Genomic DNA, 24,127 nt, shown 5'->3' on the forward strand with positions numbered 1-24,127 from the left:
TATTAAGTGGGTGGGTATTGCGTTGAAGTACGGAGTAGTGCTTTTGTATATCACACAAAGTCGTATATGCAAGATGACGACTTGATCACGAAACCTTAAGAAGGATTCAAATCTGTGAGTGTGTTGAGTGTGTTGAGATGCAGGTTTGACCAGAAGCGAACCAGCCTGCATTTAAATCAAGTCGAAATGCTCAGCCGCAGAAATTTGGAAGCGGGGGAGATCATACGTCAAGCTGATCCGCATCTAGTAGCCTAGTTTGATTTTTCATAGATTGGATTTTGTTATACCCGGGTAGTCGGGTTTTCAGACTGGACGAAGGTGAATGGCTTGCTTCTCATTGGATGAGATGGAGGGGCTGTCTGAGCGTCAGGGCCGATCGGTCGGGGTCCCCGATATGGAAGTCTCTATACGAGGAACTCGTTTGAACTTGGATCATCCCTGCATATGCCCACGAACTGTGTCATCTCGTTCTACTTTTCCCCCTTGCATATATCTTTTTTTTTCTCTTGGTTCTTTTTCCTTCCACGTTGTTGTCTTATTTTTTATTTTCTTTTATGGAGTCCAAAAACATGTGCTATAGATAGGACCAGGGAAGACCAGAGAATAACTCGCAGATCCATGGATTCCAAATGTGATATGAGATCCACCCCCGAACAGATCCGGGATCCTACCTCTTTAGGTCAATGAACAACTATCAATATGTTTAATTATTATTTGGAGGAGTGGAGCTCGAAGTGTCAGCCATGTCGCACAGGTCACGAACAGAGACTACCTAAGCGAGTATAGTAGACAAGATTAAACACTAAATAGTATGGGAAAGTTGAGATCACTGATCTTCCGCTAGTTGTAAGGCTTCCAAATCATTTCAGGGTGATCTAGGGCGAGATAGTGCGAGAGACTAGCCTCGAATGTATTGAACTATTGATACACTACTCCGTAAGAGATCTAGATCGACCATGTGGGTTGCCTGATTGAGACTAGTGGACAATTCCATTGTCGGATCGGGACACAGCCACACACCCCTTGCTATTTGAGGATAAGCGCACGAGCCACATCTTCGGTCTCACCGTGGCTCAACCCGTGGCTCACCGTGGCTAGTGACGATATCTGTGGCTCAAGCTTGGTTTCTCTTCGATAGCTTCCCAGATCCACCCCACCCTGCCTTCACCTCCGAAAAGCCGAACTAGTCCGCCCTTGATCTTCACAGGTTATCGATTTTGGGCACCCTTGATGGCTCGGTCTTCCCCGTCCGCGCTGGATCGCGGAGCTATAAGGCATTCGCCTCCCCCAGAATTATAGACTATTCCAACTCAAGTCTAAATCCACTTCCAGTTTCAAACATTCTTCCTTTGTGCATCCTATCAACAACATATGTCGACTGTCGAACATGTCACTGAGCATGCAGGGTTCTGGAAGAGAGTGCTGGGAAAAATCTCAGCATATGGATATGCGCGATCCTTATTCTCGCGAACAACTCGCTCAAAGTGAGTTCTTTCTTCCGTCACTTCCCTCGCTTCCCTCTACTCCGGTCTTGCTTATTGCACCGGTTACACAATGATCAATATTCTGAGACTTTTTGCCCTTGTTCCAGGATCCGTCGAACGAGACGCTGAACGAATTTCGGATAGGCGCGACCGCTCTTATGAAGAGGGGATGACCAACCCAGAGGCTCAGTCGGTGTTGAACGACGCCGAGTTTGGTCGCGTGGATCCCACGGGCTGGTTCCCACACTACAATAATTGTGTTCAGCACTTCGTCGACTATAGCCAACACACACCCCAAGTGCAGTCTATTGCCGCGTTCATCAATATTCGACTACCCTGTCAACGACCTTCCGAGTCTAGCGCACCCATGTCTGGATCTACACCATCATCCTTTGTTTCGCTACGGCCATATATTAGACGGTTAATTGTCACGGCGCAGGACTCACCGACTGTGATGCAAGGCTTCTTCGGTGGTGATTGGGAGGCTGGCGTTGGCTGTATCTACAAACAAGAACGGGTGAACTATATGTTCACGGCTAAGAGCAGTGGGTGGGCATCTACCAAGGCTGCCTACGACATTTCTCCAGATGAAGAGACTCCCTTCTTGAGGCCCCTGCGCGACCCCTCGGAGGATGAGATTCGAGTAGCCGAAGCACGGTGGAGCGAATGGCTGGCAATGGAGGATTGGATGGTCGGAGCGCGCAGTCCCTGGTAGGATGCCGCGGTTATGAGGCACGAATTTTCTTCTTTTCTTTTCGTTTTTTTTTTCTTATGTTTCTCGTTTCTCAAAAAAAATATAGTGCCTGTGATGTCATATCACAGTGGAGTATAATGACGAGGCGGTCCTTTTCTTTTTGTTTCACTCTATGTGCCCTGGGGAAGTTTTGCCAAGCCTATAACATAGCAATACAGAATCATAAGCAAGTCTCAATAAAAAAAAGGGTTAAAAAATAATTTGTTTCGTCTCGCACGCTTCTGCAGAGTTGACAGAGATCGCCCGCGGGTCTCGCGTCAGAATCGATAGTGCCGCACCGCCACAGCCACGGACCAGTCTTGGAGATTAACCCAAATGACAAATACTTAAGCGACTCGGAGAAGTAGCGATTCATGCGTCGGACTCCGTGGTTTATTAATCGAATATTCGCAAGTCAGGTATCTAACCAGACTTAGCTAGGCACAATTTAACTATGTTGTAGGGATCCACAAGTCTCTGACTCACGACCCCCTCATGACTGTCAACCTGTCACTTGCGAATAAATTGAAGATCAATAGTCTCTTTTGCAAGTTTATGATTTGAGATCCTTCATCGACCCGTGTAGAAATCCAGCCCCTCCCCTGAATCCAGGTTCCCGGGAACCCAACACATCCACGATCGGAATGGCGATATGCATCTACGAGCACGATGCAGGCACAATAATACCGGCACTTGTATCTGAACTGCCGTATTCCACAACTTTGCTTCGGCGAATCCAACATGGAATCGCGTATCCGTATGAGACCGCCCATATACTGGCAACTTTCCCGCCCGGTTCAACCCCTGAGCCTGGACAGCCATGGCTGGCTGCGCGAGTGGATCTTTTCGCTGGCCGCACAACACAAATGATCATCTACTCAAGCCTTGAAGCGGAGCACACGTCAATTCTGCCGATCGCCCCTGTCAGCGATAGTACGGAGATATTAAATGTGGACTCGACATCCAATAATAGCAAGAACAATGATAATAATGATGCCAACAATGCTGATATCAACACCATCACCAAATCCATTGTTTCCGCTTTTCCCGCCAACCCACCCGTCCTAGCCCTGGCCCGCGCGCAGCTATTGGCGTTGCTGAAATATGTCAAGACCAATATGCTGCCATCCTACCTATCATATTTGGCGAAGTCAGCCCAAGCCACTTCCGTGGCAGCTGAAACAACTCCTCCTGTATCGACGTCCTCGGTGACCCCAAACAACACCAGTCCCACTAGTGTCCCCCTGATCCCCGCGCCAGATCCACAGGCTTTTCTCATCGGCAGCCTTCATACAGGTCTATTCTCGCTCCTACAGCAATCGGGCTCTTACACCCTATCTGACCCGCTACCCAATATCCGGGTCCATCGCTTCGATGATCCGCCTTATTACAAGTACTTTTTCCGGAGATCTGAGTTCAGCCCCGAGGCAGAGTCTGGAAGATCTGCCGATCTGCCGTTCGCCGATCTTTCCCTCCCATCCGGATATAGGTTCCATGACCGAGAGGGTAGGGAGGGTGTTCTGAGTAAGCACCTAGATCTTGTGCAGAGTCGGACACATATCCCCAGGCCAAGGACACAGCTATCTAAAATGCCCGGTATGGCGATTTATTTGGATTCTACGTCTAGTGATGCTGATGAAATGCCTATTGCATGGGGATTCTTGGGTGTGGATGGAGCGCTGGCGACATTGCATGTTGAGCCGGAGCATCGGGGTCGCGGACTTGCGGCTCCGTTGTCTAAGGCCATCATGCGTCGTGGAATGGCAGTAGATGGTGTTTTTGGAGCTGGAAGTGTCAACTCTGAGGATAGTCAGACTCGAGAGCGTGTTGGAGCTTGGGCGCATACCGAGGTGGCTGGGTATAATAACGCGAGTCGGAGGGTCATGGAAAAGATTGGGGGTCAGGTTTTGACAACTGTCACCTGGGCTGTGATTGAGCTGCTTGATTAAATATTTTTCATATCTTTGGTTTTATTTATGTAAACGGAATATATATGGCGGAGAATGGGGTCACATAACTGCATTTGTGTGTCTTTACACTGATAACATAAATATCTGACGCATTTACATCAGGCGACAATTTTAGGGGTAAATTATGTTTTAAAATTTTTGATAACCATCTATTTAATATTACGTATAGTCCATGCAGGGTTGAAACCCCCTAAGCAAATATCCCGGCAAAGGACACTGAACCACCGGGCTCGTTGAAACCAATGTAAATCATGATGCCCTTTGATGTTCGGGTTCGGATATGCTCAAATGTTCCCTACACTTTGGTAATCGCATTTTCTTCAAAGTCAGTCGAGGGTTGTGAGCTCAAGTTCCCGTTCACTTTAGTGCTCCGGAGGTGTTCTTCTGCTAGTGCAGCGTATTTACAACGCGCTCTGATCTTTGCACCGTAAATATAGAACAGAACGGGGAACGGAAGGCAGGCGAGTGCAATAAATCCAGGAACGGCTACGCCCCAGTGGATCCCAATGTCCTGCAATCCTGTTAGCAGGCGATATCACAAATTGCGCCATATTTTACACGTACATTGAACATGTAGGTGGTAAAGAGAGGGAAGACACAAGCAAAGATGGAGCGCATCACAGAGTTGGCAGCAAGTACTGAGGCGGCAAATATCACGTACGCATCAATACTAAGGATAGAAAGTCAGCCAGTTACCAGGTGTAAGGAACAGCGGGGATATTACAGATAATTGGCGCAGCATATGAACACCATGACGAATCCTGCACCAAACGGAGCTCCAGCCATGATTGGAACCACCCAATGAATATTAGGAGAGTCGGTGGCGGCAAACCAGGCCAGCCCGACAACAATAGATACTCCACCCGCAATGACTGCTGGTAGACGACATTCTGGAGGTGCAAATCCGTCGGTTGCGTGGTAGATCCGGACGTATCGTTTGTTATCCCAGCAAATAATGAGGATTCCGGCTATTAAGCCTACCAAGACGCCTGTGAACCCGAGGCCTCCAACACCGGCATTCCAACCACGATTTTCCTGGAACACGATCGGGAATGCAGCAAAGCACAAGTAAAGAGTGCCGTAGATGGCTGACATGTAAAGCTTCGTAGACCTGTTAGTGGTTATCAGACTTTGGAGTGAGCGAGAGGAAGTCACTAACCGTCAGACTAAAAACAATAGGCTCACGGAATAGTAAAACCCACGGTCGAAGCAGCGCGTGCTTAACCAATTCCTTGAAAATGATTGGGTTCTTCGCATCTTCGGCAGTCAGATAAACCTTTGATGTGGCTTGCGACAGGCGCTCAGCGCGTGCTCTTAACAACGCCGGGGCATATGTTTCAGGCATAAAGATGAATGCCATCAATGTCAACAACGCCCCGAATATAGCCAACAGGCCCATCACCCAGCGCCAATCAGCTGCATCGCCTAGGAACCCACCGATGATGGGACCGAGAGCCGGCCCAATGAATGGCGCAAGACAAAAGACGCCAATTCCAAGTCCTCTGAGCTCTGCTTTAAACATATCTGCGATTTGACCTCCGGGAATACATAAGGCGCTGGATCCAAAAAGACCAGTAAAGAACCGGAGGATAATGAGAGTCCAAACGTTTTGTGAGCCGCAACAACCAGCAGTAAAAATCGTGTATCCAGTATAAGAAAGGAGGAAGATATTGCGGCGACCAACGGACTCAGAGATGGGAGCCCACAGCAACGGTCCCACGGCATATCCGAGGACCATGAGCGAAAGACCTAAGGTAATCACCTCATGGCTGCATTTGAATTCAGCGAGGAGCGAGCCAACGGTGCCCGAGTATGCAGACGATGCAAGGGCAACACAAAGTGTCATGGTTGCTATCAATGCCGTGGTACTCCATCGTAGGGCCTCGCTGTAATTTTTAGGGTTTTCGAGGTCGTTCTCCAGCCACTCCACAATGTATGGGTCGTCTGACGTCCCGCTACCACGATAAGGAAAGTCAATGATCATTTGGAAATCTGTCACATTGAGTCGCCATGGGCGTCTCGTCAAAACATATTTATGGGAGTCATTCGGGCTGTGGGGCGTCTTGCTGGATGGTGTGAAGCCCATGTTGATTGAAGCCGGGGTTGTAAACGTATATTGCACCAAACCCTTGAATAAAAGGGCTCAGGGCAATATAAATAGGGAGACATGGTGTACTTTCCGCTACAAAACTTTGATCCAATATCGGTCATTTTGACGTTAATTTATACATCCGCCGAGAAGAATACGTGATATCAGAGCCCCGGCAGTCGTGATATTCAGCGAAAATAGAGTTCGGAGCTTAAACTGTCGCCGAGGCCGAAGAAAGCGGGTCATACACGTGACCCGGTGGTCGGAATCGGCGCCATTGAGTCTCCTTGGCCGAGTCGAATGTAGCAACCTCTGCTCCTTTCATTGCTCCCAAGCCAACATACGTACCGGAGGCTCTTGATCCGTACTTCTGCCATGGATAAGACATTTTCACCGCGGCGTGCATGCTCTGAGTGCAAGGCGAAAAAGCTCCGCTGTGTTGCCAGTCGCGAGGTGCCCAGCGTCTGCCATAGGTTCGACTCTTTCTACCATAGTTTAATGTCCTTAGAGTCGAGGACCTATATTAACTCAAAATTCAATTTTTAAAAGGTGTCATCAACATGGAAAGGACTGCACTTTCCCTGAAATACGCCCTCGGAAGCGACAGAGTCGATGTATGTGGCCCTACATTTGCGAGCTCGTATAGATGAAACCCTAAGCTCACTGGATAACAGTACATAATCGGATGTCGCAGTTAGAAGAAATGATGGGTAATTTGGTGGACCGGCTCCCTGATCGATCGCAACATCGAATTATGTCAGATGTTATTACACCTGCAGCATTTACTGCATCGCCAGGGCTCAGCGAACCAACCTCCACGAATCAGGATCCTTTAACATGTGGCCTTGTCACATTTCCAGAAGCAGAAACCTTGTGTCAGACTTATCAAAAGATGTCGCACCAGCACTTCCCCTGCGTTGTTGTCCCTGGGAGGCTTGGGGTGTTGGAATTGCAGCAGGAACGACCGATGCTTTTGCAAGCTATGCTGGTTGTATCATCGTGGCAAAACAAGCCCCGACAGATCGCTCTGGAGAAGTTTTATGTGAAGGAACTAGGGCTGAGATTCTTTAATGGCGAACGTAGCTTGGACATACTCCAAGGGCTATTAGTATATCTTGCATGGTACGTGATCCCTTGTCTAAAGAAACTGTTTGCAATCGGCCTAATTGTTCAGGTATCATTTCAACGTGACCGAGTCTGGGCAATACCATGCATATCGATTAGCTTCATTGTGTGTGACAATGATTGTAGATCTTGGACTCAACAAGAAACCCCCACAAGGAACAACACAACACGATCTGATTCTCAATTCTCAACCAGCCGCAGAACATATGACAACTCATCCACTTGAGTTTTGGAGTCATGAGGCAAGAAGGGTGCTGATCGGGGCTTATATCCAGTCAACACTGTATGCATCGTAGGTCCACAATTACTGGGGGCTTACCTGCTGACACAGAATCAGATGCGCACTCATGTGCCGAAAACAATTACCAATTGCATATTCCACCTATATGGAGCAATGTGCCTTCTCTCTTCAAGAGGATAGCGAGGTGGACACCGACAAGACGCTGATACACTTCATTAAGCTGCTGCGAATTATGAATGAAGTCTATAGCGTCTTTGAATATGGTGACCCTGACCATAGTCTTTCGATGGGTGATGATAAAGTTCAAATGGTTGTGAAAGCTCTCGAAGGCCAACTCCATTCGTGGCGGGAAGGCCTTCCACCTGAAATATCCCAACACGGTGGGTCTTCATTGCCTTTGTGGTTGAAAATATCGGTTAAAACGAAGCTGACTTGGAGTTATAAGCACAACTTAATACGTGGGGTGACTTAGCAGGGGCATACACGCACGAAATTGGGCTTCATGGTAACCTTCGGAATCAGCCCTTTTCTGCGACCCGGGTAACCATTATGTTCGATTGCCTGGCACATGTGGAGGATTATATGAAACGTGCCTTGGCGATATCAGCGGACGACATGCAAACATGGACTGCTTTTGACTGGCGACAGCTTACCTATACGATCATGCTAGCAAGCAAAATCTCGGTATCAATCGATGTGATTGCCTCTGATAAAGAATCAACAGCACGCATTGCTCGGTTGGATTCTTACCTCGGGGTGGTATATACACGAACACAGGAACTGTTCTCCATGACCAACACGCCGCAGGGACAGACTCATTATTTTCATCGGTTGTTGAACCAGTGGAAAGGGATCCGAAGTTGGTACCAAACAGTACTTCAGAAGAGAACTGCCACCCACTTCAACGAGCAATCCAGCCGATCCATCAGCGATACATCGGTTCAGCCCTCACACGATACCTCCAACCAAATCCAAGCGACTCCTTTCCGACCCCCGCAGACTTTGGATTCTTGGCCTGATGATAACTTTGGAATACTACCGATATCGGCCGCTGACTTCATGATGCTTGAATCTCTCGAATACCCATAACGCTTGTGGCTGTTCTCCCAGTCGGATAAATCAGTGCAGTGAGTGCCCTCATCGGCTTAGGGCCTTCTGAGCTAGCTAGGGAGGGATTGTTATGAACTAAGGAGAATTTATTGAGGGTGCTTATGCCAAGTCATTTATTTTTTAGCAGCTAATATTATATTCTGAAGTTAGATCCGAGTACAACAGACCGTACTTGTTCTGGAGTATAAAAAAAAGTCTATACATAACTATACCTTTCAAAAGCTCCATGTTTATTTTAGTTGAGAACGCCATAAAAATGTGGATGGGGAAAATGTCAGTCTGTCAGATCTCTGGAGATAAGTGACTCATAGTAAACATTGTCCCCAGATATTCCCAATTGGGTTTAGCGGATGATCGGTTGCCGGTTGATTCCTCGAGATGCAGGGAGAACTTCACTTCAAACTTCTCTATTTTCTCTCATTTCCAAGCCAATTGACCAATCTCCGTTCCTTCAAAATGAGTAACCCTAAAGGCGTCGCTGAGAACATGCTCTGGGGAGGCCGCTTCACCCGTGAGTACCTCAACCCCTCCATCCCACCAAAAAACCACTGACTCATACAAAAAAATCTCCAGAGGGCCTTGACCCCCTTATGGTGCAGTACAACACCTCGCTTCCTTACGATCGTGTGTTCTGGAAGCAGGATATTGCCGGCTCAATTGCCTTCGCCCGCGCCAACACCAACTCCGGTATCCTCACACAACAAGAGTTCGCCGAGATCGAGCGTGGTTTCAAGCAGATCGCCCAGGAATGGCAAACAAACACTTTCGTCGCCAAGGAGAACGACGAGGACATTCACACCGCCAACGAGCGCCGTCTGGGCGAGATCATTGGCAAGGACATTGGCGGCAAGCTGCACACCGGTCGGTCGCGTAATGAGCAGATCGCTACGGATATGCGCTTGTGGCTCCGCGATGAGCTCCGTGTGATCGAAAGCCACCTATCTGATCTGATTAAGGTCTCCATTGCCCGCGCTGAGAACGACATCGCCTATCTCATGCCCGGCTACACCCACTTGCAGAAGGCCCAGCCCGTCCGCTGGTCCCACTGGATCCTGTCACACGCCACTGCCTTCGCTAGCGAGCTGGAGCGTCTGCGTGAGGTTATCCGTCGCGTTAACAAGAGCCCTCTTGGTACCGGTGCCCTTGCCGGTAACTGCTTCAACATTGATCGTGAGGCTATGGCCAAGGAGCTTGGCTTCGATGGCTTGCTATACAACTCCATGAACGCTGTTGCGGACCGTGATTTCGCTATGGAGACCATGCAATGGGGCAGCTCGTTCATGCTCAAGATTTCCCGCTGGGCCGAGGATCTGATCATCTACAGCAGTCTGGAGTTCGGCTTTGTCCGTCTGTCAGATGCCTACTCGACTGGATCGTCGCTCATGCCCCAGAAGAAGAACGCAGGTAAGTTTGAACTCCGTTTTTCTCTTTAATATGAAGCAGCGTACTCATATATGTTCCGCAATTTAGACAGCCTGGAGCTGCTCCGCGGTAAGTCTGGCCGTGCCTTCGGCCAGATGGCCGGCCTGATGTGCACAATCAAGGGTCTCCCCACTACCTACAACAAGGATCTGCAGGAGAGTGTTGAGCCAATGCTCGACCACGTCAAGACTGTCAGCGACAGCATCCAGATTGCAACCGGTGTGCTCTCTACTCTCACTGTCATCCCCGAGAAGATGATCGCCGCCCTGGCCCCGGAGATGCTGGCTACCGAAATTGCCGACTACCTTGTCCGCAAGGGCGTGCCTTTCCGTGAGGGTCACCACATCTCCGGCCGTGTCGTTGCTCTGGCTGAGAACACCAATGTTCCCATGGACACACTCTCTCTGAAGCAGCTCCAGGAAGTCGACGCCCGCTTCGACGCTGATGTCCAGGCTTGCCTTGACTACGAGCGTGCCGTCGAGCTCAAGGATGCCATTGGCGGAACCAGCAAGCGTGCAGTCCTCGAGCAGACCGCCGTGCTGAAGAACTTGTTGTAAATCTTTGGATACGATATATTAAGAAAACAAATGTTAGGCTTTCGGTTAGACAAAAATGAATGTATGAATTGACTTGTTTAGGTGTATTCCAAAAATAAAATGTTTAAGCTATGTGGTACTATTAAAGGAGGGGATATCATTCAACATACCAATCAGACCATCGTTCAAATCTCATCAAAACACTGACGCCGGGACTCCAACCCTAGCATGGAAATAACCAGCATTAACCCCCCAAAATCAAAATCCAACCCAATTCCTCAACTCCCCCCTCTTGGGCTCATACTCATCCTCCCTGACGGAGTCTTAACTTCGTGTCCAGGGGCGCCCTCTTCCGCCTCATAAGCAGGTGGGACGTCAATATTACCCTCCGCAGCCACAATATCATCTTCCAAACTGCGCTCCGCGGGCCTAGGCCTCAACCTGGACGCACTGCTCCCACGTGTCTGGGGATTGGAAGTATGGTCACTTGTTGTGATTCCAAGCCCGTTCCCCACACCCCGATCCTCCGGTCTCCCAGCATACTGCATAAAACTCATAACATGGTCTGTCTCGCCACGCTCAGCCCTCCTTCCCCTTTCCCCCTGGGCCTGAGAGTCTCCAATTTCCATACCATTGGAGTATCGATCCAGATTCGCGCCTAGGACAACTCCCTCGGCGGTGATGACCCGTCCAGCTTGGTTTCTCCCAGGACTGCTACCATTGCTATTGCTATGGCTGTGGCCACTGCCGTTACCGGTTCCTCTTGCTGAGCTTGCGCGTGAACTAGGTATAGGCGCCAAGGCGGGCGATTCCCAAGCCCGCGGACTGGTCCTCGACTTGGTGTTATTCTGCTGTCGCTGTCGTTGCTCGATGGGTACGTTAATCAGCTCGCTCTGGGAGTAGGAGGCTAGTTCGGCGCGCAGGCGATGGAAGCACGTGTCTGGTAGCTCTGGGGTAAATCCTTGCCGGGGAGGGACTGAAGCGATGAGCTCGCTTGGGTGCGGTTTGGTTGGCGGGACTAGAGGCGATTTGTGGTGAGAGTGTGAGATAAAGCTTAGTGAGGATGACCCCAATGCTAGGTCTGGTGTGAGAATTTTGCTTCCCCGTATGTTATCCGGGGTGAATGGGGAGACTGCGCTCAATGAGTCTATTGTTAATGAAACGTCTGGTATCAGTGAAATGTTATTTTGCCTCTTTGGCCAGTTAGTTATTGGATGTGTTTGTGCTCACTATTTGTTTCGCTGTCTGACGGCGATAGAGCCCCTTTCATTTCGGGTGCATTTGCTCGATCTTTGTGCTTAAAACTGGATGGGTACCATGAGACGAGAGTTGAGCCCTTCTCGCGTTTCCCATATTCTCTCTTGCGGCGACAGCAACAGAAAAGTAGAACGGCACATATTACCAAGACCACAATCCCTCCAATAACACCCCCGATGATTGCGCCCAGGTTTGAGGATGGAGCACTTGGGGTGTTGGATGTCTCCGAGCCTGCCGGTGTTTCTGAAGCAATAGAGGAGGCTGTCGAAGAAGGTGGAGATGCAGTCGTAGACGGATCCGTTGACAAGACGGTAGTTGACCCAGACAAAGTGGACGTAGAGGAAGTGGACGTGGAGGAAGTGGACGTGGAGGAAGTGGTAGTGGTTCTCGGCACATTGGGCAACAAACCAATGACCCCAGCTGTGGTCAACGAGAGTGTATCATCTGGACAAATACCCGTCGTACAGGGATCACTTGAGCAGCACCCGCGAAAGTTGCCTGCCGTGCAGACATACCACAGCTTGTCCCCGGTGCAATCATTAAAATCTCGAGGGATGATAGACTCGAGGGACTCGAGAGACTCTATCTCGAACATCATCCTCAAGGATCAAGTCTCATTCACCAAATCCGAAGACAACCTGATCAAATCGCAAGACACAGCAATTATGCTGGATAGCACAAGCTTGAACGACTGGAAGCGAGAAGTCTCGTCCTTTCAACGAGATTTGAGGATCTGCCAGCAGAAATGATAATAGAGGTTACCTGGGTCATGCCTCGACAGATATTCTTGCAAGAGCCATTCATTGTCTTTCGAATGGAGAGCAGGACCCTGTTCCCGAAAGAAGCGGAAAAAGGGTCCCTTTGTTGATGGTGTGGGGTGGCAATTAGATGTCAATTTATAGATCCTTGTACTTCGTATGTTTGTCGCCAATATGCTTCACCTGTGTAGGGTTAGTTTGTCTTTGGCTCGTGTGGGTAGGCTCTTCGGCTCTTTGACGAGGCATAGCTATTTTGGATACTTCAGTGATAAATGATCGCAGAATCCAGCAAGTCAGCAAGAAACCAGCCACGAATCAACCAAGGTTCGAAATGAGACTCGAAGAGGCTAGGGTTTGGTGTCTTTGTTGACTAGACAGGGGGGACTGAACCCCTGAGGATGTTTAGCCAAACCAGACAAAGAAAGGAAGTTTCGATATAGGACAAGGGGGGAAAAGAAACTACAATAGAGATCTATCATGGCGAACAGAAAAACATTAAGAAGTAATAAATCCAATCATATGAGACAAACTGAGGGTAAAAGCACTCAGCACACCAACTCTTCGCCTGTTAAGATAAAGGAAAAAAATATGGCTATACAGGATGGTAAGTAACACAGTCAACAAAAAAAAAATGGTCTTTTTCATAGATATTTCCCCTTGAAACGGGGCCTTGTGACGCCACAAGCCCTAGTTCCACCTCAAAACCACGAGGTTGGGAGAGGGCGTCGATAGGGTCCATCTGAAACAACTCCGTGGTATCCTCCGTATTCTCTGCGGGTCGACTCCAAAATAGCGAGCTTAGTAGGTACGCTTGAAAGGAGGGACGGCCTTGCACTCCGCCTCATCCAAGGTGTTAGCCTCAACGGCACGGTAGCCTAGCTTGACCTCGCCGTGGGGCTTCTTCTGCCAGGAGAGAGTGTGCTTCATCCACTTCTCGTCGTCACGGTCGGGGTAGTCCTCGCGGGCGTGGGCACCACGAGACTCCTTACGAGCGGCAGCAGAAGCAGCGGTTTGGGTACTGTGAGATTTGTGTTAGCAAGGGATCCTAAATCATTTGATCGGGGTTACGTACGCGCAAGTCAGCAGGTTGCGGAGCTCAAGGGTCTCCACCAGGTCGGAGTTCCAGATCATGCTGCGGTCCTTGGTGCCGACCTGGGCATACAACTGGTCAACCTTGTTGACCTTCTCGACACCCTCGTCCAAGCTCTCCTGAGTACGGAAGACGCTGACATCGGTCTGCATGGTTTTCTGCATGGCGTTGCGGACTTCGAAGGTGGACTTAGGGCCATCGGCGGTACGGGCAAAGTCGAGGTCCTTGATGGACTGAGCACCAGCATCGGAGGAAAGCTCCTTGTGGGGCTTGCCGGGGGTGGCAATGTCGCGAACACGGTGAGACACAGCACGGCCGAAGACAATCAAATCAAGCAGGGAGTTGGCACCCAGGCGGTTAGCACCGTGAACAGACACACATGCGGCCTCACCGCAGGCGTACAGACCGGGAACAACCTTCTCCTGGCCGTTCTCATCCACATCCAGAACCTCACCGGTGTACTTGGTGGGGATACCACCCATGTTGTAGTGGACAGTGGGCAGGACAGGAATGGGCTGCTTAGTGACATCAACACCGGCGAAAATCGAGGCAGTCTCGGAGATACCGGGCAGACGCTCGTGGAGGAGCTCAGCGGGCAAGTGGCTAAGCTGGAGGTAGATGTGGTCCTTCTCGGGACCGACACCACGGCCCTCACGGATCTCCAGAGTCATGGAGCGGGAGACAACGTCACGGGAGGCAAGATCCTTGGCGGTAGGAGCGTAACGCTCCATGAAACGCTCACCCTCGGAGTTGAGCAGGTAACCACCCTCACCACGGGAGCCCTCGGTGATCAGGCAACCGGCACCGTAGATACCAGTAGGGTGGAACTGGACGAACTCGAGATCCTGGTTGGGGAGACCAGCACGAGCAACCATAGCCATACCGTCACCAGTGCAAGTGTGGGCAGAGGTACAGGAGAAGTAGGCACGTCCGTAACCACCGGTAGCAAGAACAGTGTGGTGGGCCTTGAAGCGGTGCAGAGTACCATCCTCCTGGTTGTAGGCAATGACACCACGGCACTCACCATCCTCCATCAGCAGGTCGAGCGCGAAGTATTCGATGAAGTAGTTGGTGTTGTGGCGGAGAGACTGTCCGTAGAGGGTGTGCAAAAGGGCGTGACCAGTACGGTCGGCGGCGGCGGCGCAACGGTACGCCTGACCACCCTTGCCGAAATCCTTGGACTGACCACCGAAAGCACGCTGGTAAATACGTCCATCCTCGGTACGCGAGAAGGGGCAACCGTAGCCCTCAAGCTCGCGAACACTGGCCGGAGCCTCGCGGGTCATGTAGTGGATGGCATCTTGGTCCCCAAGCCAATCAGAACCCTTCACGGTATCGTACATGTGCCATCTCCAGTCATCCTCGTGCATGCTAAAATCCAGTTAGATTCGATTCGCGACCTTTGAGTGCTTGTGTGGGAAACCTACTTTCCGAGGGCAGCGTTGATACCACCCTGGGCAGCGACAGTGTGACTTCTCGTGGGGAACAGCTTAGAAACACAAGCAGTCTTGAATCCAGCCTCGGCCAGACCGAAAGCAGCGCGCAGACCGGCACCACCGGCACCGACAACGAGGGCATCGTACTCGTGATCCTGCGCAAGTCAGACCCAATCAATCTCTTGTCCATTCGGAGAGCGGTATTGTCTTACAATGATAGGGTACTTGTCGGTCAGGTAGCCATTGGACTCCTTAGCGCGCAAAGGCTGGTTGGACCATATCCGGGCTGGCGCAGTAGTAATTAGTGGTGCATTCATGGGTGAACAATTTAAGTGCTCTAATGCGTACCTGCGGGCCTTGAAGATGAGAAAAGACGTCTTTGATCCCTCAAAACGCGGGAAACCTGGAGAAATAGAGGTATGAGTATGTTACGGGTGTCGCGAATGGGCCGAAAATCGTTGCATGGCTACTCACCTTGGATGCAGGAGCTAGGCTCCGCAGGCTCATGGAGCTCATGATGGCGGGTCAAAAGAGAATTGAGTTTCCCTAATGAACCAAGAGAATTGCAGGACACCGAGGGTCGGTGACGGGCTTAGCAAAGAGGGGAGATTGTGGAATAGTGAACTCCTTCCAGGGCAACACTTTCATCTGGAATCGGGTTACGGTTGACGGTTTCACGCTGACATAATCATTCTCGCAGTTGCCGACGGGGAGGACCGGGGCCGAACCAGCCAATCAGCGGCTGCGCAATGAAAATCAACCTCGGGCAGCCGGCCGTCCGTGATTGGCCAGATGGCACGTGTCCACGATTCATTTTGCCGGCCAGCACAGGCTACCGGAAGGATACGGTAGAGTGTCAGGGAGTTTGAAGAGAGCCGCTAAGATGAATTACGGGGTCTTATCACTATATATGGCTATTCTTTCTGATTTTAGTCCCACATTTACTGGTGGAACGACATACAATTGCTAGATGTAACACACACACTTCAGTTGCAGTGTACATCTAGATCGAGACGGTCACGAGGTGTCACATGACCAGCGGTGTTTTCACCAATCAGGAGAAAGTACCTAGATGGACTATATGGTACTACATTGGTAGTCAAGAGGGAATTTGGTTGAAATTATATTGCATTGACCAGGAAGAAATTCCCACGTAACAAGACAATAGTGATCGTACATCCCATCCATAATGCAAATCCGAATCTCTAGTTGTACTGCATATATGTCGCCGTCGAGTTGAACTTGAGGTTGCCCTTAATCACCTTCTCAACAGAGGCCAAGAAGTCTTTCTCGGTAGCCACCTTGCGACGAGCGCGAATAGCAAACATGCCTGCCTCAGTCGCAACACTGCGAAGTTCGGCACCTGTAGCATTGGGGCACAATCGCGAGATCAACTCCCAACGGATGTCACGCTCAACGGACATGCTCTTGGCATGGATTCGGAGAATGTTGGCACGGCCCTCGACATCCGGCAGCGAGAATTCGATCTTACGATCAATACGACCGGGACGCATCAGGGCTGGGTCAAGTGTGGACGGACGGTTGGTAGCGAACATGACCTTGATGTTACCACGAGAGTCGAATCCATCCAGCTGTGTGATCAGTTCCAACATGGTTCTCTGGACTTCGTTGTCACCACCAGCACCATCGTCGAAACGTGCACCACCAACGGCATCGATTTCATCGAAGAAAATGATGCATGCTTTCTTGGTACGGGCCATCTCGAAAAGTTCACGGACCATCCGAGCACCCTCACCAACGTACTTCTGCACCAGTTCACTACCAATGACACGAATGAAGGTAGCATCCGTTCGGTTGGCGACTGCACGGGCGCAAAGGGTCTTTCCGGTTCCTGGGGGTCCATAAAGCAGGGCACCCTTGGGTGGGTCGATACCGAGGTTCACGAAACGTTCTGGCGATAGCAAGGGCATTTCAACGACTTCTCGTAGCTTCTCGATCTGTTCTTTGCATCCGCCAACATCGCCGTAGGTCACATCGGGCTTATCCTCGACAGTCATCATTGTCACGCTAGGGTCGATCTTTGGCGGCAAGGGCAGCATGATCTGGTACTTATTACGGTCGACGCTGCAAAGCCTAGTCAGTACCTAGAAATGGCATATAATCCACCAGATAACTTACCCAACTCTCATGCCTTCCTCGATATCTGTCGGACTAACGCGCTCTCCTAGGTTGACAACGAACTTGGCAATTTGCTTGACGTTGATCACATATTTGCTCTTGTCCGAGTCCTTCTCATCCTGGATAATCTTTGTGCACCGAGCGACCTGTAGCGGCTGTTCCTCCGCCATGCGTTGTCGATCGGCGGCAACATCCCAAAGGTGTGGAGGCGCAAGACCGGTGTCAGATTCCTGGTAAGGCGTAAGCTCCAGTTGTTCAAGGGGCCGAAAGAGCTGGACAAGTTATCACCTTAACACCGATCTTCTCATTGACGCTGTTCTGTTTGTCCTTGATATCCTTCTCGAGCTTCTTCAGCGCATTCGCGTAAGGTGCGGCGCCGTAAGTCTTGAGTACTGCGATGTCACTGTGATGGACGTCAGTCAATTATTGCCATCGCGCTTTGTGTAGATTGAATCAACACACGCCGGGAACTCACGCGTCTGTAAGGGGTGTGATCTTCTTCTCTGGTTCCTCATCGTCTGCGTAGTTCTTCTGGAACTTCTCCCAGTTCTGACCCGTGGCGCTAGGCATGATGAAAGGTGTTGACAGCCCAAGGCCGAGCTAAGGGAGGGTTCAAGGAAACAATAAAATCGAAAATGTATATGCAAATAGAACAAATTCGACGTGCTCTGAGAACAGTGGCAAGTTGAAAAAAGATAGATAGGTTGGATATTGGGAGAGCAAAGGACGGTGATGTAGCAGAGCTGCGGTAGGGTAGTCGAGCTAGCCTCACTAATCAGGTGCCAAGCTTCATCACCGCCCCAGAACCTCGCAGAATTTCCTGTGTGTCCTCCACCACAACAACTCAACTATCTTCTTTCACTCATTTTTTAAGGTTAATTTTGAATATAAATTTTCAAAATGGCCGCCGCAGTAGCACAGGGAGCCGCCGGCAACAACTCCTTCAAGGTGCGAGGCCTCGAAAAGATATGTGTGAGCCACTGATTTCTGATTGCATGCAGGACAAGGAGAAGCCGATGGCCGTGCGGGCCTCCAACATTCTCGCTGCTCGGGGTATGTATATTCTCATTGTGTTAAAGGCACCCATGCTAATAATACCATAGCTGTCTCCGATGCCATTCGAACAGTACGCCTGCTCAAACGATCTGCAAATACCTAGATGAGGGGCTAACAAGAATATAGTCGTTGGGACCCAGGGGTATGGATAAGATGGTGAGTTCATCTCGGGTTTTCATCCTATCAAGGTGCTAATCTCTTTCTAGATCCAAACGGCCAAGGGACAGACCATCATCGTACGCAGCCCAATTCCATTCGAACATATCGGGAGCCCAACTGACCCCCGCAGACCAACGATGGAAACACCATGTTGAAGGATATGAGCGTGATGCACCCCGCTGCCCGTATGCTCGTCGACCTGAGTTCGGCGCAGGATGTTGAAGCTGGTGATGGAACGACATCAGTGGTTGTCATTGCTGGCAGTCTGCTCGGCGCTGCTGAAAAGTTGCTAGGCAAGGGCCTTCACCCCACTGTCATCTCCGAGTCTTTCCAAAGAGCCGCCGGTGCTGCCGTCGAGATCCTCCACAACATGTCCCGTCCTATCAATCTTTCCGATCGTTCCACCCTCCTCCAAGCCGCTTCTACTTCGCTTTCGTCCAAGATCGTGTCCCAGCACTCCGGACTTCTGGGCCCGATGGCCGTCGACTCGGTCCTAAAGGTTTGTGACCCGAAGACCGCAGAGAATGTGGACTTGCGGGACATCCGTATTGTGAAGAAGGTTGGCGGCACAATCGAGGATAGTGAGATGGTCGATGGCGTGGTTCTCAACCAGCCCGTGATCAAGAGCAGTGGTGGTCCCATAAGAATCGAGAAGGCGCGGATAGGTCTGATCCAGTTCCAACTGAGCCCGCCCAAGCCAGACGTATGTTTACTCGTGCCTCAAGTTGTTATTCGAACAAAACTAACAATCAGATCCTAGATGGAAAACCAAATCGTGGTTAACGACTACCGTCAGATGGACAAGATCCTGAAAGAGGAGCGCCAATACATGCTCAACATGGTCAAGAAGATCCAGAAGACCAAGTGTAACGTTCTTTTGATTCAGAAGTCCATCCTGCGTGACGCCGTGAACGAACTTTCCCTGCACTTCCTCTCCCGTCTCAAGATTCTCGCCATCAAGGATATTGAGCGTGATGAGGTCGAGTTCCTGTGCAAGAGTCTTGGCTGCAAGCCCGTCGCTAACGTCGACTCTTTCACCGAAGACAAGCTCGGCACCGCCGACCTCGTCGAGGAAGTCCAGGCCTCTGGTGCTCGTTACGTCAAGATCACCGGTATCAAGGCTCCTCTTGCCTCTTACAACCAGACTGTCTCAATTGTCGCCCGCGGTGCCAACAGCTTGATTTTGGATGAAGCCGAGCGATCTTTGCACGACGCCCTTTGTGTCATTCGCTGCCTCGTCAAGAAGCGTGCCATGATCGCAGGTGGTGGTGCTCCCGAGATTGAAGTGGCCCACACACTCGCCATGCGCGCTCGTGAGCTTACTGGTACTGAGGCTATTTGCTTCAAGGCCTTCGCCGATGCCATGGAGGTCATCCCCACTACTCTCGCTGAGAACGCCGGTCTTAACTCCATCAAGGTTGTGACTGAACTACGCCACCGCCACGCTCAGGGCCAGCACAATGCTGGTGTCAGCATTCGCAGCGGTGGTGTGAAGGATGATATCACAGAGGAGAACATTCTCCAACCCCTGCTAGTCAGCACCAGTGCGATTGAGCTGGCTGCGGAGACTGTGAAGATGATCATGAGAATTGATGACATTGCTCTGTCGCGGTAAACGCCCTCGGCGGCCGCTAACGTGAGCTGTATTATGGAAAGCGATCTGATCGCGACGAGTAATTAAAAAAATATCCCGTTCCTGCATAGAATCACTCTCAGACTTGTAACACTTCTTGTGCAATGTATATGGCGAAACGAACTCCCTGTAATGCTATTCTCCCAAATTCTAATGTAAAAGGTGAAAATCGGTGTGTGCTTAGGCTCAGGGATGGCATATTGGCATGGGAGTTTTGAAATTGGGGCCATTTAGGGTATTGCGCATTTTGAGGGCATAAGGGAGGATACTGCACCTCCCTATGTGCACACTTTCCAATAGCCTTTCTTTAGTTCATTCTTCGCTCTCTAACTTGGTTGCTACCGTCTAATTAAATACATGAGTCTCGAGCAAATTGAGAGAATATAATCAGATGGAGAGTCAACACTGGAAGCTCAACATCTTCGTTAAGCATAGATGCATCTTTTTATATTTACTATGGGATTATATTCCTTGGGAACTTCCGGCTATGCAATATATAAAGGGCACGTCTGCCATATATTCTTTAAGAAAATGATACGTAGTATAGCTCAATACAACACCTGCATGTGTACTGAAATATATAGAGCAAGCCTTTGACCAATTGCCCCGATGAACAACCAATAATCCCATGAACAGTGTACACATTAGCAACAAAGCTAGTGAGTAAGAAGTAAACCAATCACTGTCAATATTAAAACCCAAAATGGAATTGAATAAGGATATGGGTTTGAAGGTAAAGACATCAATAACCCTTTGTTCGCGCCAAGAGATGGGCGTCGGGCCGTTTCACAAGATCCCCCGACATTGAAAGCTCTCGACCAAGTCGTCTCTGCTTTTTCATACACTGTCCTAGTTATTTGGCGGCTCTATATATACACATAAAGATCTACTATCACCAAGACAGTGATTGCTGGCGCTTGCCCGCCTCGAATTGCGGGCGATAAGAGATAGCGTGACGATCGGGACGTCAGCTCCGCGACGAACTCCGATCAACAACCACCATGGGGAAGTTCGAAGATGAAGGGAACTCAGAGTCCGTACCGTTGAATCGACAACGGTCGGAATCCGTCGCCTCACAAACATCCACCGACTCCGGCCTGTCGATCGCCTCCGAATCATTTATGAAGAACCACAAGGGGGGCAACGCAATGCCGATGCAGGGAGAGGATGGGGACAGATACCGTGACATTGAAGACGGAGGGGAAACTGGCTCAGATGAGCCTCTTATATCAAGCGGAAAGAAAGCAGGCTCGTCCAGTCGCTTGCGCCAGATCATCTGGTTACTGGTTTTGCTCTGCGTCGGTGGCTGGGTGCTTGCCTTCGTACTGTTCCTCACACAGAAACGACCCGATACCGCGGCACTTTCGTCCGCGCCAACCGCGGAGATCCATGAACCAACCGTGGAGATCCATGAACCAGACTCGGCCCCCGGTGTTCAGAGTCACGGGAAACCAGTGACACTCGAGCAAGTCTTGAGTGGTACCTGGTCTCCGAGGTCCCATGCGATCTCCTGGATTGCAGGCCCGGACGGCGAGGATGGTCTTCTGGTTGAGCAGGGCGAGAAACAAGACGCTTTTTTGCGGGTGAAAGACATCCGCAGTAGTAAGGATGGCGTCGATAATCTCGACACCAGAGTGTTGATGAAGAAGGCGTACATCTGGTTTGAGGGAGAGGCCATGATACCGGCCAAGACGTGGCCAAGTCCTGATATGAACAAGGTCTTGATCATGACTGACATCCAGTCCAATTGGAGACACTCGTATTTTGGGAAATATTGGATTTTTGATGTGGCGACGCAGAAGGCCGAGCCGCTGGATCCTGGGAACCTGAGTGGACGTGTACAGCTTGCAACTTGGTCGCCAACCTCTGATGGAGTTGTGTTTGTTCGTGAGAACAACCTATATTTGCGTAAGTTGGCATCTTTGGAGGTCACCCCCATCACCAAGGATGGCAACGAGAACCTCTTCTATGGTGTTCCAGACTGGGTGTACGAGGAAGAAGTGTTTGCAGGCAACACCGGCACCTGGTGGTCCGATGACGGGAAGTTTGTTGCATTCCTTCGAACAAACGAGTCATCAGTTCCTGAATATCCTATTCAATACTTCCTTTCACGGCCATCTGGCAAAGAGCCACCGCCGGGACTTGAAAATTACCCCGAAGTCAGGCAGATCAAATACCCGAAACCCGGCAGCCCAAATCCGATTGTCAACTTGCAGTTCTATGATGTCGAGAAAAATGAAGTTTTCTCATTTGAGATGGCAGAGGACTTTGTTGACACTGAAAGAATTATCATCGAGATTGTCTGGGCGTCCGAGGGCAAGGTTTTGATCCGAGAGACCAACCGCGAAAGCGATATTGTGAAGATCTTTGTTATGGACACAAAGGCCCGAACAGGTAAACTGGTGCGGTCTGATGATATCGCAGCTCTGGACGGTGGCTGGGTTGAGCCTTCACAGTCGACTCGGGTTATTCCCGCTGACCCCAAAAATGGTCGACCACACGATGGTTATATTGACACCGTTATATATGAAGGCTATGATCACTTGGCTTATTTCACACCTTTCGATAACCCAGAGCCTGTGATGTTGACCAAGGGCAATTGGGAAGTTGTCAAGGCACCGTCCGCTGTTGACCCGAAGAAGGGCCTGGTATACTTTGTTGCCACAAAGGAAGCTCCAACTCAGCGTCACGTATACTCGGTCAAATTGGATGGATCCGATCTTCGACCTCTGACGGATGTATCTGCGCCCGGATATTTCGATGTTTCATTTTCTCATGGAGCGGGCTATGGTTTACTCAGCTATAAAGGCCCAGCAGTGCCGTGGCAGGCTGTGATCAACACCCAAGGCGACGAAATTGATTTCCTAAACCTCATCGAGGAGAATGTTGAACTCGCCAAGATGGTGGAAGATTTCGCTCTCCCAACAGAGGTGTACACCAATGTAACCATCGATGGCTACACGCTCCAAGTTCTGGAGCGCCGCCCTCCAAACTTCGACTCTGCAAAGAAATACCCCGTGCTTTTCTTCCTATATGGTGGACCAGGATCGCAAACGGTCGACCGCAGGTTCACAATTGACTTCCAGACCTATGTCGCCTCGAATCTGGGTTATATTGTCGTCACTGTGGATGGTCGGGGAACCGGTTTCATCGGGAGAGAAGCTCGATGCGTTGTTCGTGGTAATATCGGCCACTACGAAGCTCTCGATCAGATTGAGACAGCCAAGATCTGGGCTAGCAAGAGTTACGTGGATGAAAGCCGCATGGCAGTTTGGGGCTGGAGCTACGGTGGCTACATGACCCTGAAGGTCCTTGAACAAGATGCGGGCGAGACATTCCAATATGGCATGGCCGTGGCACCCGTCACTGATTGGAGGTTCTATGGTAAGCTCATCCAAATTACATACCAATGGTTTGTTTGTTTTCCTACATGCACATACTAACATGCTACTTCTTCATAGACTCTATCTATACAGAACGTTATATGCATACACCCGAGCACAACCCCTCAGGTTATGCAAATGCCTCCGTCAGTGATGTTATGGCCCTAGGCCACAGTGTTCGGTTTTTGATCATGCACGGTGTTGCCGACGACAATGTTCATCTTCAAAACACCCTTGTGTTGATCGACAAGCTGGATTTGAAGAACATCGACAACTACGATATGCAGGTCTTCCCTGACTCGGATCATAGTATACAATTCCATATGGCGCATGCGCTTGTTTATGAACGTAAGTCGATTTCTCATCCGCTTCCATTCCATGGCTTCCCAATGTTGGAAGAGAACACGACTAATTATGAATCAAGGTCTTTCGAGCTGGCTCATCAATGCGTTCAACGGTGAATGGCATCGGATCACGAGTCCGAAACCACAGGAGTCGACGTGACG

The 24,127-nt window shown here is 50.1% G+C and overlaps 10 protein-coding genes across 10 annotated transcripts; 6 read left to right on the plus strand and 4 right to left on the minus strand.

Annotated features, from left to right (window-relative positions):
* The first annotated feature begins 1,171 nt into the window (after positions 1-1,171).
* Positions 1,172-2,218, plus strand: N7455_008297 (uncharacterized protein). The gene is made up of 2 exons (XM_040959139.2): positions 1,172-1,484; positions 1,592-2,218. Exons 1-2 carry the CDS (start codon positions 1,388-1,390, stop codon positions 2,197-2,199), a joined length of 705 nt encoding a protein of 234 aa, XP_040810436.2. The 5' UTR covers positions 1,172-1,387; the 3' UTR covers positions 2,200-2,218.
* Positions 2,219-2,625: 407 nt separating this feature from the next.
* On the plus strand, positions 2,626-4,166 carry N7455_008298 (uncharacterized protein; the record flags this gene model as incomplete). Its single annotated transcript, XM_040959104.2, has 1 exon — positions 2,626-4,166. Exon 1 carries the CDS (start codon positions 2,862-2,864, stop codon positions 4,164-4,166), a length of 1,305 nt encoding a protein of 434 aa, XP_040810486.2. The 5' UTR covers positions 2,626-2,861.
* A 188-nt stretch (positions 4,167-4,354) lies between these two features.
* N7455_008299 (MFS transporter) lies at positions 4,355-6,293 on the minus strand. The gene is made up of 4 exons (XM_040959145.2): positions 5,347-6,293; positions 4,912-5,288; positions 4,752-4,857; positions 4,355-4,698 (listed from the first exon to the last, which is right to left on the minus strand). The coding sequence occupies exons 1-4, from the start codon at positions 6,271-6,273 to the stop codon at positions 4,483-4,485; spliced, it is 1,626 nt and encodes a 541-aa protein (XP_040810484.2). The 5' UTR covers positions 6,274-6,293; the 3' UTR covers positions 4,355-4,482.
* A 358-nt stretch (positions 6,294-6,651) lies between these two features.
* N7455_008300 (uncharacterized protein) lies at positions 6,652-8,731 on the plus strand (the record flags this gene model as incomplete). Its single annotated transcript, XM_040959155.2, has 6 exons — positions 6,652-6,749; positions 6,826-6,890; positions 6,951-7,398; positions 7,451-7,684; positions 7,739-8,022; positions 8,088-8,731. The coding sequence occupies 6 exons, from the start codon at positions 6,652-6,654 to the stop codon at positions 8,729-8,731; spliced, it is 1,773 nt and encodes a 590-aa protein (XP_040810428.2).
* A 477-nt stretch (positions 8,732-9,208) lies between these two features.
* Positions 9,209-10,731, plus strand: N7455_008301 (argininosuccinate lyase ARG4; the record flags this gene model as incomplete). Its single annotated transcript, XM_040959116.2, has 3 exons — positions 9,209-9,263; positions 9,326-10,156; positions 10,223-10,731. The coding sequence occupies 3 exons, from the start codon at positions 9,209-9,211 to the stop codon at positions 10,729-10,731; spliced, it is 1,395 nt and encodes a 464-aa protein (XP_040810387.1).
* A 257-nt stretch (positions 10,732-10,988) lies between these two features.
* On the minus strand, positions 10,989-12,565 carry N7455_008302 (uncharacterized protein; the record flags this gene model as incomplete). The annotated part of the gene is made up of 2 exons (XM_040959081.2): positions 10,989-11,857; positions 11,941-12,565. 2 exons carry the CDS (start codon positions 12,563-12,565, stop codon positions 10,989-10,991), a joined length of 1,494 nt encoding a protein of 497 aa, XP_040810437.2.
* Positions 12,566-13,218: 653 nt separating this feature from the next.
* N7455_008303 (succinate dehydrogenase [ubiquinone] flavoprotein subunit) lies at positions 13,219-15,881 on the minus strand. Its single transcript, XM_040959143.2, has 6 exons — positions 15,726-15,881; positions 15,600-15,654; positions 15,464-15,537; positions 15,243-15,406; positions 13,798-15,186; positions 13,219-13,743 (listed from the first exon to the last, which is right to left on the minus strand). Exons 1-6 carry the CDS (start codon positions 15,765-15,767, stop codon positions 13,524-13,526), a joined length of 1,944 nt encoding a protein of 647 aa, XP_040810445.2. The 5' UTR covers positions 15,768-15,881; the 3' UTR covers positions 13,219-13,523.
* Positions 15,882-16,456: 575 nt separating this feature from the next.
* Positions 16,457-17,960, minus strand: rpt1 (proteasome regulatory particle base subunit RPT1; the record flags this gene model as incomplete). Its single annotated transcript, XM_040959093.2, has 4 exons — positions 16,457-17,336; positions 17,391-17,620; positions 17,679-17,793; positions 17,866-17,960. The coding sequence occupies 4 exons, from the start codon at positions 17,958-17,960 to the stop codon at positions 16,457-16,459; spliced, it is 1,320 nt and encodes a 439-aa protein (XP_040810481.1).
* Positions 17,961-18,290: 330 nt separating this feature from the next.
* N7455_008305 (chaperonin-containing T-complex subunit CCT4) lies at positions 18,291-20,220 on the plus strand (the record flags this gene model as incomplete). The annotated part of the gene is made up of 7 exons (XM_040959137.2): positions 18,291-18,338; positions 18,392-18,443; positions 18,494-18,516; positions 18,573-18,602; positions 18,653-18,682; positions 18,736-19,308; positions 19,366-20,220. The coding sequence occupies 7 exons, from the start codon at positions 18,291-18,293 to the stop codon at positions 20,218-20,220; spliced, it is 1,611 nt and encodes a 536-aa protein (XP_040810454.1).
* Positions 20,221-21,239: 1,019 nt separating this feature from the next.
* Positions 21,240-24,125, plus strand: dapB (dipeptidyl aminopeptidase dapB; the record flags this gene model as incomplete). Its single annotated transcript, XM_040959089.2, has 3 exons — positions 21,240-23,622; positions 23,700-23,969; positions 24,046-24,125. 3 exons carry the CDS (start codon positions 21,240-21,242, stop codon positions 24,123-24,125), a joined length of 2,733 nt encoding a protein of 910 aa, XP_040810420.2.
* Positions 24,126-24,127: the final 2 nt, after the last annotated feature.

This window comes from Penicillium solitum (genome assembly GCF_028829755.1).
Source record: "Penicillium solitum strain IBT 25940 chromosome Unknown utg000005l_segment0_segment0, whole genome shotgun sequence".
Taxonomy (NCBI): Eukaryota; Fungi; Ascomycota; class Eurotiomycetes; order Eurotiales; family Aspergillaceae; genus Penicillium; species Penicillium solitum.